Source organism: Zootermopsis nevadensis, unplaced genomic scaffold, assembly GCF_977971745.1.
Source record: "Zootermopsis nevadensis isolate Lab colony 2312 unplaced genomic scaffold, Znev_1.0 Znev_ptg000061l, whole genome shotgun sequence".
Taxonomy (NCBI): Eukaryota; Metazoa; Arthropoda; class Insecta; order Blattodea; family Termopsidae; genus Zootermopsis; species Zootermopsis nevadensis.
Window position 1 is genome coordinate 19,729,548 of NW_028259192.1, and position 14,572 is coordinate 19,744,119.

General features: G+C 38.6%; 1 protein-coding gene across 6 annotated transcripts in view; it reads right to left on the reverse strand.

Annotated features, from left to right (window-relative positions):
• Positions 1-14,572, reverse strand: part of LOC110838154 (ras-specific guanine nucleotide-releasing factor 2) — a 139,344-nt gene that overhangs the window by 34,600 nt on the left and 90,172 nt on the right. For all 6 annotated transcript variants that reach the window (XR_015532698.1, XM_022081064.2, XM_022081063.2 and 3 more), the window contains exons 5-9: positions 12,744-13,003; positions 10,503-10,732; positions 9,830-10,023; positions 9,229-9,354; positions 4,116-4,218 (exon numbers count right to left, since the gene is read on the reverse strand). Coding sequence is in view for 5 of the 6 variants with exons in the window: in XM_022081064.2 (XP_021936756.2) it covers positions 4,116-4,218; positions 9,229-9,354; positions 9,830-10,023; positions 10,503-10,732; positions 12,744-13,003 (913 nt within the window). In the remaining variant the exon portion in view is untranslated. The remainder of the gene's footprint in view (positions 1-4,115; positions 4,219-9,228; positions 9,355-9,829; positions 10,024-10,502; positions 10,733-12,743; positions 13,004-14,572) is intronic.

Sequence of the window (14,572 nt, forward strand, 5' to 3'; positions counted from 1 at the left end):
AACTTGAGCGTGTCACTTTTGTTCAGATCACTAACCTACACCGGCCTCCGGGCAGCAATAGCAGGATATCCGAACGTAATATGGCAATACCGACGATAGAGTAAATTTTCCTACCTTCTATAAGGACACAAAAGCCATGTTTGCGTAACAGGCACTACAGTGTGTGTATAAAATAGAGATAATGATGATGATGATAACAGCAACAACAACAGTAACAAACACGACAGTATTATAATAACGGCCAAGAGAAATTAAAACCAACCCGCAGCTGGACAGAATGACAGACATAAACGCACAGTATTTAAAGTGTTGCGGTACCAGCAAGTGTATACGTGACTTAACAAAGATGCAGAAGAGTGCCCCAGATGTACACTTCACACACATTTTCATCTGTGTTATAAAGTCCGAATAATAAATATACATTCCAGTTATGTCTAGATGTAAACAAAACTTCCCCGTGATTAGACGGCAACTTCTCCGACACGCATGTATTGCAGGAAGAGAGGCCATATAACTACAGGCGGATATTCGACATCGATCTTAACACTTCTGGTGCAAACTGATGGCAACATTTTAATTTAAGGGACCTCAGAGCTTATTTCAAAAAAATATTTCATACAAACTAGGAAGAACGTTTATAAGTATGGAAATACCACACAAGTTCTCTTAATATTAATATTTTACAAAAGAAAAATTTTTACTCAAAATTCAAATTGTTCTGCAAGATTATGACACGTGTCCTCTTATCCCGAAGAAATCACATATACTTTTTTAAGAGGTAAGAAATAAGTGGATTATTTAGGACGCGGGTTCTCAAACATTTCCAGATCTGGGCCATATTCATTTTTCGTTATCGAATTGCATGCCGCATGAGGACAATTTATTGAAACGCCACGGCAGTTTATTAAGAAATGGTATATAATAAATTAAGCCTACTGTTGAAAGCAGTTTTATATATTCCTCAACAATTTCCTTTAAGTAAATCAGTTATTAAGTGAGATTTTAACACTGCTTTTGAGTAACTGTTCAGTATCACGTTAATTTCCGCTACTGTCATTCGAACGCAGTCATCTAAGTGTTCACCAACGAAACCCTTCCTTGATTTAACGTTTGTCACTGAACTGAGCGATTCTCACAGCGACAGTTACTGCCAAATACCAATTACATAAACTAGATGTGTCTTCTGTCATCTCTTAAATATTTCTCATCACACAGGTCACAATGTTGTAAAAAATATTGCGAGCTACATAAAAAAACCCTCACTCAGGAAACTTTAAACGAGAAAATTCATGATTTATACAAGTCACGGTATTGTTAGGGCAGTGAAATCTGGGAGGCTACAAATGGCAGGCAAACTTTTTCGGACAGAGCAGACAGACATTCATACGGTATTTTGACGGGGAAACTGTTTGGAAGAGAGATGAGATAGGAAAATAACACGAAGAGAGAGATGTAAGGAAAATTATTTTTTTAGTTTGGAGCGTGAATAAATATGGGTATGTGCCATGCTGAATAGCAGATTTTGATGTCAGCTGTGTCAAAAATTTGTACGCATTACAGGACGGATAATTAAGTACTAATTTCCAGGTGCATGCAATACACTTATGCGTTTCAGTCAATATGCAGTTATGACCATAACCATTTTGAAGTTCCTCTACACAGTATTTTACAGTCAGGTATTTTAAGTTATATTTACTCTAGTAAGTAATTATTTTTTAATTTCGTCCTTTATAAGATATATCCCTGGTCAGAATCCCTCCGTATACGAAAACAGCCGGCCGCTTCGCACCAGATGACGGCGATGTTTCTGGATACTGGCAGAGGTCGCATCCTACTCCACGGATTTTCTCCTTCCCTTTGCTTTCCGAGAAGGGGAGAGTGCTTATATTTTTAGCTAAAGGCTTGCAGTTATCTGAATCAATATGACCTACTTTGGTCCAGCACAATACAGCTTCCCGCCCTCAATTCCCACAGCTTCAAACATTCTCTTCATCTAGATATTACGTTGCTGCAGGCTGCAAATTTGCCCGCTCTCCCCTTGCTCAGAAAACACTTACAAAATTCAAATGGCCTTGGGTTATCTTAAATGTTTTTTATATATATTTATGACTTCGCATGTGAAACCATTTATGCCTTTATACAAATATGATTCTGTTGTATTTACTACTTCTTTCCACAACTAAGATTTTTCTATAGACAGAACTATTTATTATCTCTTTATATCCCCCTCAGTTTAGCAAATGTCACAGAGAACGCATTTCGAAAATTTATGTAACGTAAAATTTTAAACAATTCTCCATTCTTTTTCTATTAAATGCAATAGGATGAAATCATGTAGTTATATGATCTAGATCGTTCAATACCAACTCTTAATCCGTTATACATTACATCACATAGACAGTTATATCGATCGAAATGGAAATCTGATATTTATACGCCCTGAAGGATTCATACGCCACTCCGAGACGGCAGCCTAACAAAAGGCCGGAATGTCAGCCAGAATTTCAGGTACGTACAAGCATACCGCACATGCGCTACACATTATCTTCCTTGTGACATTGTGTAAGCTCCTACCACGAGACGTGCATGTAAATTAAGTTCATTTGAGATTTAAGCCTCATATGCGGGCTTAAATGGCTTTATTACCTTGGATGAATACAAAACTATAGCAGGAGAATCTGTGTAAACCTGCTTTCGTCTCTGAGGTAAATCGTTATGATTCTGAGCCTTTAATTCTGTGAACATAACGCAACGAGGGTATGAGTTTTTAAAAATTATCAGGACTAGCTAAATCGATAAGTAGTCTGGACGAACGAAATTCGATTCCCGGCAGAAGTAGGGTTTGTCTCTTCGCTGTCACATCTAGCCCAGCTGTACGGAATACGCAATCTCTTACACAATGATTACCCGGGGTTTAAAGCGATCGAAGCGTGAAATTGACCAGTCATCTGTGTCTAGCGTCTTGAATGAACAGAGCATTTCCCACCTCGCTGTCGACTTTCAGGCCGACAGTTTCTGTCCCTGTCTTAGAAATGGAACCGGGAGAAAGTGAGGTTAGTATAACACGCTAAGAGTATTCTGTACTCAGTACTACTCTCTAAAATAACATTTCTCCGCTCTGTGTGCAGTACTACTAGCGTGCACGTGTAAAAATGTAGCGAACACCGCTGTGAACAATATTATTCAATGGGCGAAAACGTTATCAGCTGTCCAGTTGCTTAAACCAACCCATAAAAACTCAGATAAAAATCAGTGGTATGGAGTGCTCACGCCAAGTAAATTTATTCGGACAATAGTACTGGGAAGAAATTTCTGCAAAACGTCGGGAATACATTCTATGTCGCGTAGAAACAATATTTAACCATCGAGTAATCCTGAAACCGGAGACAACGAAAGCAGAAACAGAGGGGATACTCAATGAAGTGAATTTGACTCCTTTATACATCTACCACTGCAAGGAACTTTCATGTCGTCATTTCCGTTTCGATAATTCAAGTTATATTTAATCCACAGTCTTCAATTATACTAGAAACCATTCCCTATTGTAGGCTATATTACCTGATATATTATTTATAATAATCTTCCTCAGCTTCGCAGTATTTGTTGATACGATTAGAATGCTGTTTTATCGGCGCATATTACTAATACTACAAAACGACTCGACTTGACACCCGTTGATATTTAACGGTTTTCGGTCTAAGCCGTATTGGTAGTGGAGAGATATGAACACGTGATTACTTCCTGCAGCTGTGCAGAGTCCAAAGAGAGAGAAATATACAACTTGCTGGGAATTTTTGTAGACCTTAGGCACAATACGCATGTCAGAAACGTTTCCGAAATTAAAAGGCGTTCAAAAAACATTTAAAACATAAAATACAGAATTGTATTCAATATTATTGTTCAAATTCTTTAATCCTTCGAATTACTAAGCGACATTTGTAACCGCTTACTGTTTTAATAATGAAGATGTGTCCTTAGAACCTCCCTGTTTCTAATTATGTATTTTTTAACTTTACATAACGGAAAGAGATGAACAATCTTTAAAACATCAGGGACGATATAGGGTAAAAGGAAGATAAAATTAAATAAACGGCTAATCTAGTGGACTGACTCACCCTGTCGGACGAATACCTGGTTGACGTCCAGTAGAATGTCACAGCCTTCCACAATCATCCTCTCCACAGCCAAGTTCTTCCTCAGGTTCTCAGTCTCGCTCACCTGTTCACCCATAACAAACAAACAAACAGAGCACTTGGCTTTGACACTTGACTAACACATCCCAAGAAGCTGCGACGTCCTGGTGTAAGTTTCATTGACCACAATCTCAACTACCTCCCCCCCCCCCTTCTCGTCTGTATTGACGACTCAATAGCCAGAGCCGCATCAGAATTCTTGGAGTGTGGTTAGAGAATTTCTAAAACTTGAATCGTAGACCGGTGAAAGTCCTGAATCATATAATGCGGGCAGTATATAAGTGATTTTATTTGGGGCTGTACACAGAAAACTTAGAATCTCGGTATAACTCAGGGTTGTCCTGGTATTTCTCAGTATACCTCTTACTGTACAAGAAAGTTCTAAAACAAATGTCGATGTTCGTATTCTGGACAGTGGCCTAACGCCGTGTGGAATTACCTTAAGATGCCTACCTACCTACCAAAACGGACGTCGATAACTTCACCACCGTGAGATCCTCAGCTATCTGCCATAATTACAATCAACTTTTCTCAGGTCACTTTCCCTTCATCGTACACAATCGTGATCATTTGTCTTGCTGAGGCTAAAGAGCTTTTGTAGTTGAGATTTAAATTGTTCTGTTTCAGTAAAATTAATACGTCCAATTTTAAAGTTACTTATTGGGGATTAGGTCAGCAAACAGAATATGGGCTGTGAGTAAGTTCTATGCAATAAATATGGGCGTATGTAGGCGGAAGCGATGTTTTTTATGAACATTCTTAACACTCGCGAATAAATAAGTTCTCCGACCTACCAACTGGAACATAAATATAACACGTAAATTAAAAGTTAAATAAATTCAATAAAATTAATAACCACTCGCTTAAAACAAGTAACTGGAAAACATATATAAATTGTTACAGTTAAGATCATTTGGAAATCTTATAAAATGGCAGAAAATAATATAATACGTATTTCTTATTTAATCTTCAACAAACCTATAATTACAGAATGGCTTACACAATTATCCTAATAGAAAGATCATGTTTTATCTAAAAAGTTAAAAATTATCACCTAACTCTGGGGATCAGGGTCCTTAATGAGAAATTTATAGTCGCTCAGCTAGTAAGAAATTGCGTGTCTTTTATGGAACCCGTAGGTTCATTGCCGTAATTACAAAAGGCTACCATTGATCCCTATTCTGAGCCAGTGAGTTATTTATAGAATTTCCCAAGTATGATCGTTATTCGCAATTTTGAAGGCTTAAGTGTCTCACGTTCAAGGATCACGACTCGTGGTAGTGCCTGTAAATTGGGGACATTATGGTCACTAGCAGAACTGAGTGGAGAGGCGTGTTGAAACACGCACAGAAACATCTCTGGATGGGATTCGAATTCGAACCAACAGTTACTGAGTAGCTCGGCCCAAGACAGTTCAGTTTACACCCTACAGCCAGGATCGGCTTTTGTAATAGTTAATATAGTTGTTAACACATAAACAACAACCACTTCCTACTTTTGAAGTCTAAATAAATTACGGAAACTCAATTTTGTAGCTCATGATTAAATAAAATACATAAACAGATACGCCAATCAGAATTACATCTCCATATAATATCACAAGAGGTGAATATTGGATTGTGGATTGATGGCGTGTATAAACTACACAGAAACAACACGCGTTTGTATGGAATCTATTAATCATTTATTGCAGCATTAAATTTCTAAGCCTGTTTGTTGTTACCAAACAGGAGTACATTTTAGGGCAAAATATTATTATTGCTTTTGAATGGGTCACTGCAATGCCGTGTATTATTGCTACAGAGATTCCTAATGACTACGTATGTAGGAACATTGAAACATTGGACAGCTGTTTAGAATTTAAAGTAGTTTTCTAAATGTCTACACAATTCAGACACTAAAGCACATTTCAACCTGGACACAAACACGAAACACGTGACTCCAACAGCAGCATTATGTCCTAGTGGTTCTCAAACTCGGAGTATCTTTAACCTACTTTTATTATTATGCAAGGCGGATTATTGGTAACCTTGGGTGTGCGTCTCGCCTCCAAAGATAACTTTCGAACCAGCTGACGGATTTTCATGAAACTTCATATTAACATCGTGAAACAGGAGGCCATTACACCATTATATTTTTCAACGTGTATTATTAATAACACAAGCTAGCGATGGCTGGGGTTCGTCGTGCTGACCACACGTCACCCTATATCTGGTTGGATGATCGTTCACCTCTGCTTAGGCATGTGAACGTGAGGCCAGCAGTCAGCTAGTCGGCTTTGGCTCTCAGAGGGCTTTTACGCCATGGAATTAATTTTTTTAATTTTTATTATTAATAAAGCAACCACGGAAATCGTGCAAACTCATGAGATAGAAGTGATAGGAGGGTAGATAAAATTCTGTTTGATACACTAACATCTTGAATGTTGGTAGCATTGATAGGCCGTGGTTAAAATATAACCTGCCTAGAAATTTTTATTGTAATTAAACAGCACGTTTTATTTGAAAAAATATGGAAATTATCAGTTTTATGTACCACAAACGTTGATAAACCGACGGTAAAGACAATGTATCCTCTGGGTCTAATAACTAAACCACAAAGATTTACAGAAACAGTTAAAGTACGACTTCAGTCATTCTAGATATACCGACACAGTTCAATAGGCTTTGTTTGGCAGGTTTTAATATAAATATGCTCAAAATCAGTTAAGTTGAATCAAGAAAGCAACGTTGTTGAAGTATCTGAAGGTACTGAGCTCATCGTCTGGAAATCCCTTTAAACATTCAAATAACTATGGCTACCGGTCCGAACAGGTTTCTCTGAGAAATACGGGGACTGCCTGCAACATTACGTTTAGACTAAGTGCAAAACTGAGCAGTCGTAGAAGTTGCCGCACGATCAAGGGGCTACATATAGTTCACTTGCAAAAGTGGAACGGAAAGAAAATGTGGTGGCTGTGACGCTATTGCTGGAAGGTTCAATGGGCAGACGTGATCAGAATCACACTGCATTCGCTTTCTTGTTTCTCTGCTAAAATCAATTCAACGGCGCACTTTGTCTGGGTAAAGAAAAGTGCTTCTTTGGAACCCATGCATTTAAATCCATTGCCATTTAACTCCTTGCAGTGTAATGGTCATAATGTATTACACTGAAATTTCACCCACTAAGTTTATTTATCGTGTTTTAACCCAGAAGTAAATTGCGATTCTATCCTTTTACATAATTAACGGATAAGTAATTGAATTTCATAGCGAGTATTTTCTTGTAGGTAGCAACCGAGCTTTAATAATTATTAGGAAATACTTCTAAACGAAGCATCAACCCGTGGTAGATAATTCGTGATTTCGTTATCTTGAAATAATTAAAGAAATAATAATGTTCATATTCAGGCTTAATAAATTCCTTAATTGACAAAGAAGCTACAAGCTAAAGTGAAACGAACCGTTTGCCAGAATTAAAGGAGACTTTATCTGTAGACGACTTATTAAAATAATTGTTCAGAATCAAAAGGCTAATTGTCAATACGAGGAGTTCAAAGAAATATAAATCAAGAAAAATTGTATATATAAAATAAATATCTTACGAAGAATATATGGCAAACTAATTTAAAGTAATTGGTTGCTTTTGTCAATATCATTATTTTGGTTGGGTTTTGATTCCCTAAAGGATCTGATTTTGGTTGGAGTTACCATAAATCTATAATCTCACGGGAATGAGATGCAGGGTTGTCGTTTCGTTACAACAAAATGTACGACTGATTAATACTCGTAAATTAAAACCCTCCACGTGAAGAAGATTAAAAACGTAAAGTTTGAGAACCACTGCTTTAAAATAAGACATTTTTATATATTCGGTTTCACTTAAAACTAAGAACGTAGAGACGACAAATTTATCAATTCCACCTGATAACTTAACACCTAGAAAGTAACTGAACACTGAGAAACTTACGAACACTTGAAACACTGAAAACACGTAAAGCATGCACATACGAATTGGCGTTCTTAAGTGTTCATGTTCTTCTAAGTTAGTGTTACGTCTATCTGTGGCTACTGGAGGGCGAACACGACAATAACCACGGAAACATCGAAAACAACACGAACATACACTAAGCTATCGTGGTCCAATGGCGGATATATTAATTTTCATTTCTGTTAAATGACGATAATTAATTAAAATGCTAACGACGCGTGTGAAATGTTTCATTATAACAGATTATAAATAAGACTAAAATGTTGTCTGCACCATTTTAATTTGTTAAAATTAAAAGTACGAGAATGGCGCAAATCTCGGGTATTTATTTTAAATTATAGCTTACTACCGAAATGATTGAATCGGAATACATGGAAAAGTAACATTAAGTAAGATGTTAATTTTATAAAGTTCTAAACAATTTTCTTCAAGCATTTACAACTAGGGAGATATTTTTCAAAGTAAACTTGGAAGATAAGTTATAGAGGCAGTTCAAATTTTACGAAAAACATAACACGTAATTAAAAATTAGCATAAAATCTGTTTACGTAATAAATTAATGTTTAATAAACGGGCCTGGAAACTATAACTTGCAAGTTACATCAATATGTACTTCTTGCGACAAATTAGTCGCGCTTAAAGTTCCTTCAATTAACTTCTATGTCGGAGTTAAATATTAACATATTTCTTTTATACTGTTTTTTTACGGTTGTGCATATAGGAGTGTGACGCAGTTCAGTCACATATTAATATATACCGAGGATATTTTTAGTCGCATCCCTGCTTCTTTAAAAGTAATGTATTTCGTGCGCAGTAAGCCGGACAGATGAAAATAACAACGCTACGGTTCTTATAGTTTCTATGAACGAATACTCCTTCGAAAAACAGACGATACATAATTCCGCTGCAGGTCAAAGTGACTAGTGATAAATTCTGAACGAGCCTGAAAATGATACGTGACCGAAGTAGCCGGAAAATAAAAGTGGAGTGGAGTGTCGTGTGAGTGTTACTTTGAGATGCGCCTGGAGATGGTTGTGTTGCAGCCTCCGGAGGATGTTGTCCTCACCTCGTCGTGCATCTGCCGTGACAGGTCCTCCAGCTGTTGTCTCGCGTTCTGCAGACTCTTCCTCTCCACGTGATCGTGAGGGGTGTGAGCCAAAAGCTCGTGCAGAGTGATGATGTACCGCGGAATCTGCGACACACACACACACAGCTTCGTTTGCATTTCCTATTACGAGTGTCGCCGCCGTCAGAACTGATTTTCAGTACTTTCTACAGCGCACTCGTACTGGGATAATGGGAACGACCCGTTCTTCAAGTGCCTGAGCACTGCGGGTCCCAACTTTTCGTTGGCTTGATCTATAGACATTTCGGTAGGACTCCTTGGACGAGGGATCGGCCCGTCGCAAGGCCTCTACCTGTACACAGGACAGCACAACACAGAAAAACGCGGACAAACATCCATGGCTTGAGTGGGATTCGAACCCACGGTCCCAGCGACCAAGCGGCACAAGGCCCACGCCTCAGACCGCGCGGCCACTGGGGACCCCAACTTGACGTAAATTGGCTATTATATTAGGAGTAGACACGCAAATTTACACGTAGGCATACTTAAGACAGAATACGCGTAATCAAGAACAAAGGAATCTTTGAGTAGAGACTCGAACCTGGTGCATGGGGTAGGTGAGGAACGTCTCGAGGCTGCGTCCCTGACAAGCCGGTTTGTTCTCTAGCCTCGCCAGCAAGACGGCGAACGGCGTGGACTGCTTGCACTCCGTCAGGACCTGCAGACTGTAGTGGTGGTTGCGCACGTACTCCTGGTAGATACTGAGCATTGGCAGCAGCATGTCGAACAGGTCCCCTGGACACCACAGCAGAGCGTACGTAACACAGGCAGGATAGCTGCTAACACTAGCCGGAGGGCTATTTGAAGTCCAATTTCGTCTAAATATTTTTTAAAAAGTTTAGTCCGTTTCGCAAAGAAAACATTACACTTCGCTGTTAAGAAGGTCCCACGGAGCTTTACAAATCTAATAAAATAAATGGCTCGCTAAGCGCATTGTCCGACTGATTAATTAACAAATTAACTTACTTATAAATATACTAATATTTAATCAACACAATTACCTATTTTCTAACAAAAAATACACCTGTAACTAAGTAATGAAACAACTGACTTCCTAAGCAAGAAACTAACCAACCGACTGATTTACTGCCATTCTACGTCACTGATTAATTTGCTTAATAGAGAAAAACGTGAAACAATTAAAACGAATCATTGGTCGAAGGACGGTCTGAGAAAGAGACTCAGTAACGTAAAGTAGAGACGAGCCCTCTTACCTAGGACCAATGTGGGCCAGCTCTCCATACGGGATGTGAGCCCTTTGAGGAATATCTGATGTAGAAACAGAACTGTCTCGCTGTTCAGGAAGATGGAGTTCACATCTTCATGAGAACATGGCGGCTTCTTAGAACTGGCAGCCATTTTAAAAGGCCTTAGAAAACACGATACTAGAACCTCCAGCTGCTCCATATACTCTTCTTCTGCTTCCACCATTCGGAATACTAAGCTGGAAATAAGCAGCTATTACAACCTTCTGTACACGTGTGGTAACTAAGGAATGCAAAACCTGTTATAAATTTATGTCGTGTTTCCTAAAATCAGTACACGAACAACTTATTTGCGTAGCTGTGAGAAAATAAATCAAAGAGAAATAATGCCCATTCATTCGGTCTACGAAGTACCTTTTAATCAGCTTTCAGAAAAGCTACATTCATGAAATACATTAAGTAAGTCTGAACGCAATATTCTCTTTCAATATCTGACACCAACATCTTAAGTATAGATCTATCGATCATACAAATCTATTAGATAGATCGGATTTAAGCATCCCTTTTGAGGTTTTCGAATGACACCAAATATTTCCCAATTTAATTTCGTGTTTTTTCCGTCTATTTATTCCAGTTCCACTTCAATTTGACTACATTTTCAAAACGGATTTACTAGATAATATCACGGTTTTATTATTTCATAAGCTACAGAACAGGCATTGTACCCATATAAAATATATGCGCAAATTCAACTCTGGGCTTGACACGTGTAATATTTTATCACTGGAACTGCTGGAATTCGTTGAAATCCCGCTTTAATATTCGTTCACCAAGTTTTATAAGCTGTGAAATTGGCAGTTACAAGGTTTCCACGCTATAATTTTCAATTATCGATACAGGTTTAGGCATTTTGTTTTAATATACATTCACTGTAGGAATTAGATAACGATTCTCGACTGAGAATTCAAATAGCAATAACGATAACTTCATGACACAATTACAAAGTAAAGATAATTAAGAATCCATAAAACTAAGAGCAGGTTACTTACATTCGTGTTCATTACATGTTACGTTAATTTACATTCCTCTAATATGCTTGTAAATTTCGTTCTGAAATCAAAAATATATTAAATCTTTTATTGCTGTTTGTGTGAAGTTATGACATTTTAATGACTTCCTTTCCTGCAAGTATATTTTGACATTTTCACATTCTGATTGTTTGTGGAATAGCTTTGACGTAAGCGTTACCTTCCGTTCCCAAATAGACACAGATTTAATCACACAACATGAAGCTGTACTGTGCTGTATGTTAAAATCTGCTTTTAATTTCGGTAAAAGCATTCAATGACATAAAAATGTTTACTTTCATTTATAAGTTCATAAAATGACTCGAATTTGATATATGCGAACCACGAGGCAAATTACAAACAATATTTATTCAGTTCCTCACACAAATTTCTTTAAATTATTAGCTATTCTACGAACGAGCTTTACAAATAGATTGGGATTTCAGTTAGGGCTCAGAATAAAAGCTACAAACCTCAACAGAATTTGCCACTCTTATTCATATTCTCAGTCTGTCCACTTTGTATAAATTCCTAACCTCGGCATCAGACAGAGTGAGTAATCAGCTTTCCGTACCAAAGTTGGTAACCATTGGAATAGGCTGTGTGAACCGCAGATTCGGTCTGGAATCGGTCGCAAAGAAAAAAATCCGTACGAGTACCGAGAATCGAACCTCGGTCAGAACTGCTTGTGATGAAATTTCAGGTTCTCACAGCCGTGTAGTCTTGTAGAAGTTTACCGACGTCTCCGAGATACTTGCTGCCTGCATCAGGGCCCCTGGTGATGTATACTGAACTACTTCCTGATCGAAATGTTCAGTGGCGTGCCTTAGCTCATCAGGGCGAGAGCCTGAGTAGTGGTATAACACGCCACTAGATACAATCATCTCCTGATCTTATCCGACGACAGGCTACGTAATCAAAACTTAAGATCTGAAATTCTCAATACAGTGAATATGTCGATGTTGGTCTTCACGAACGTAAAGACTTGAGGGAACATACCAATATTTCGGAGGAACATACTGCCTCCACATTCAGGGCTAAAGTCTTCAGCCCTGAAGATGCTCCTCCGAAACGTTGGAACGAATCTACCTGCAAATCCACAAGCTCAACATCGTAATCCGCAATTTGTCCAAGTAGTTAAATAGCCAACAAATGTTAAGTCTCCGTGCGGGGAGAGTTTTACCTGTTCCTTTTGCGCATGCTCTCTGCGTGTGGTGATTTGATGTACTGCTCCACTATCTGCTTCCATCGTCTGCGACACAGCCATCCCCTGAAGAAACTCTGTACCTTCTTGATCTTCCGGAGCTCCAGGGTCTCCTGGCAGTTGGTAGATGTGGAAGCCCCTGTTCCCCCTCCACTGGGCTGGAAGCTCAGACCACTGTTCAGACTCGTGCTGGTGTTGTATGACGCAATGGGTCGCCACTCTTTCTTCAGCGCGCACAGCTGAGACACAAAACGAAGGTGGGGAATTCCCTTAAGCACATCTCTCGACAGCTCTGTTACTCATGGCGGCTGGCACGAAGATGGCTGTCTTCTGGGTTGTTGTTGCGCCGTGTCGTCTGGCAGGAAGTTTACCGACGTTTCAGAGGTGCAAACACCTTTGAAACTACATGGCGCTACAACCCAGAACTTCAAAAAGTCAACAAACCAGGAACAAAACATTCATGAAAGCGATACATTTTCTTATGTATTGGTATTTATATGTGGCATCCAGAATTTTGCGAGCTCCTTGTTCTAATTATCGAGGAAACATTTTAATTTGGCCTGTAAATTACATTTATACAAGACTCAAAGACGGAGAGAGACAAATTATCACTATGAAAATGAGGAGGGTTAGAAAGTTCTGTTTTCACAGCACAAACTGGTTGGCACACCTGCTTCGTCTTCGGGTGATTCTGGACTCAAACTTTGGCCCGGACAGCAGTTTTCCTGACTTAAGGATTTTTCTCAGTCCTTCCTCGAAAATACCGGGGCAGTACTAAAAATTATATCACGGCCGCTTCTTTCCACAAAATTTCCAATTCATTATTCACTAATAATCCTATTACTCGACGTTGTATGGTCTGAGGAATTTACAGCATCACAAAACAAACATGAATATTGGCAGTTCGATTAAGAGAGACCGAAAAAGCACCAACTTTGTTACCTCTAAGCCCTGAAACTGAAACTGTAACAAAGTTTCAGTTAAATTAAAAGCGTAATAAGTTCCAATAGCCTGTACGTTACATTAATTAAATTTAATCCTGCTCTTTCCAAAGGAGTCTATAAACCAAATGATGTACTGCAGCTTGTTTTATCTCATTTTCCTCTGTGTACTTAAAGTCTTGAACAAATGTTTACTAAAAGGTAATTCCATACAAAAGTCTAAATGGTTCTTAATTTCGCACCTACAAAATCTATTGATTGGGATCTTGTTTCTCAGATTGCACGAATATAAACTTGCTAAATTATTTATATCGGTAACTAATAATAATCTATTCCGCGTTTCTGTTTTTAATCTTTTTCTTCTTCTTTAGCAATCATAAATTGGACCTTCATACAAAACCATACACAAGTTTTTCAAACATTTGGTAGTATTGCTTGGCTGGAGGAGCCGACAACAGCAAGGTCTCTACACACGCGCACACATTTATGCCTTGAGCGGGATGCAAGCCCGCGACCCCAGTGACGATCGATCTATGACGAACATACCATACACAGTGCTGCCAATCAAGTTTAATTAATTTTCTCTACTGAGCAGAGTCCTTCCTGAGAAGCTAGCAATCGTTACTGCTTTGTACTAGAGGAGTTCCGGTTTTAAATCCCGGCCCGGAAGCCAGCTATTCTGGCTCACGGTGTCTTCCTCAGTCTCTCCATGCGAATTCTGGTGTAGTACCGTCCTTTGTAATCAATTTTTTCAGAAATCGTCCTATAATCCGACGTTTTATAAATCATACAAGTCATATTTTGAAGACTCAGTCAAAATAACTTCGTTCTATCACACAAAGCTCGCACTGATTCTCAAGCGTAAAA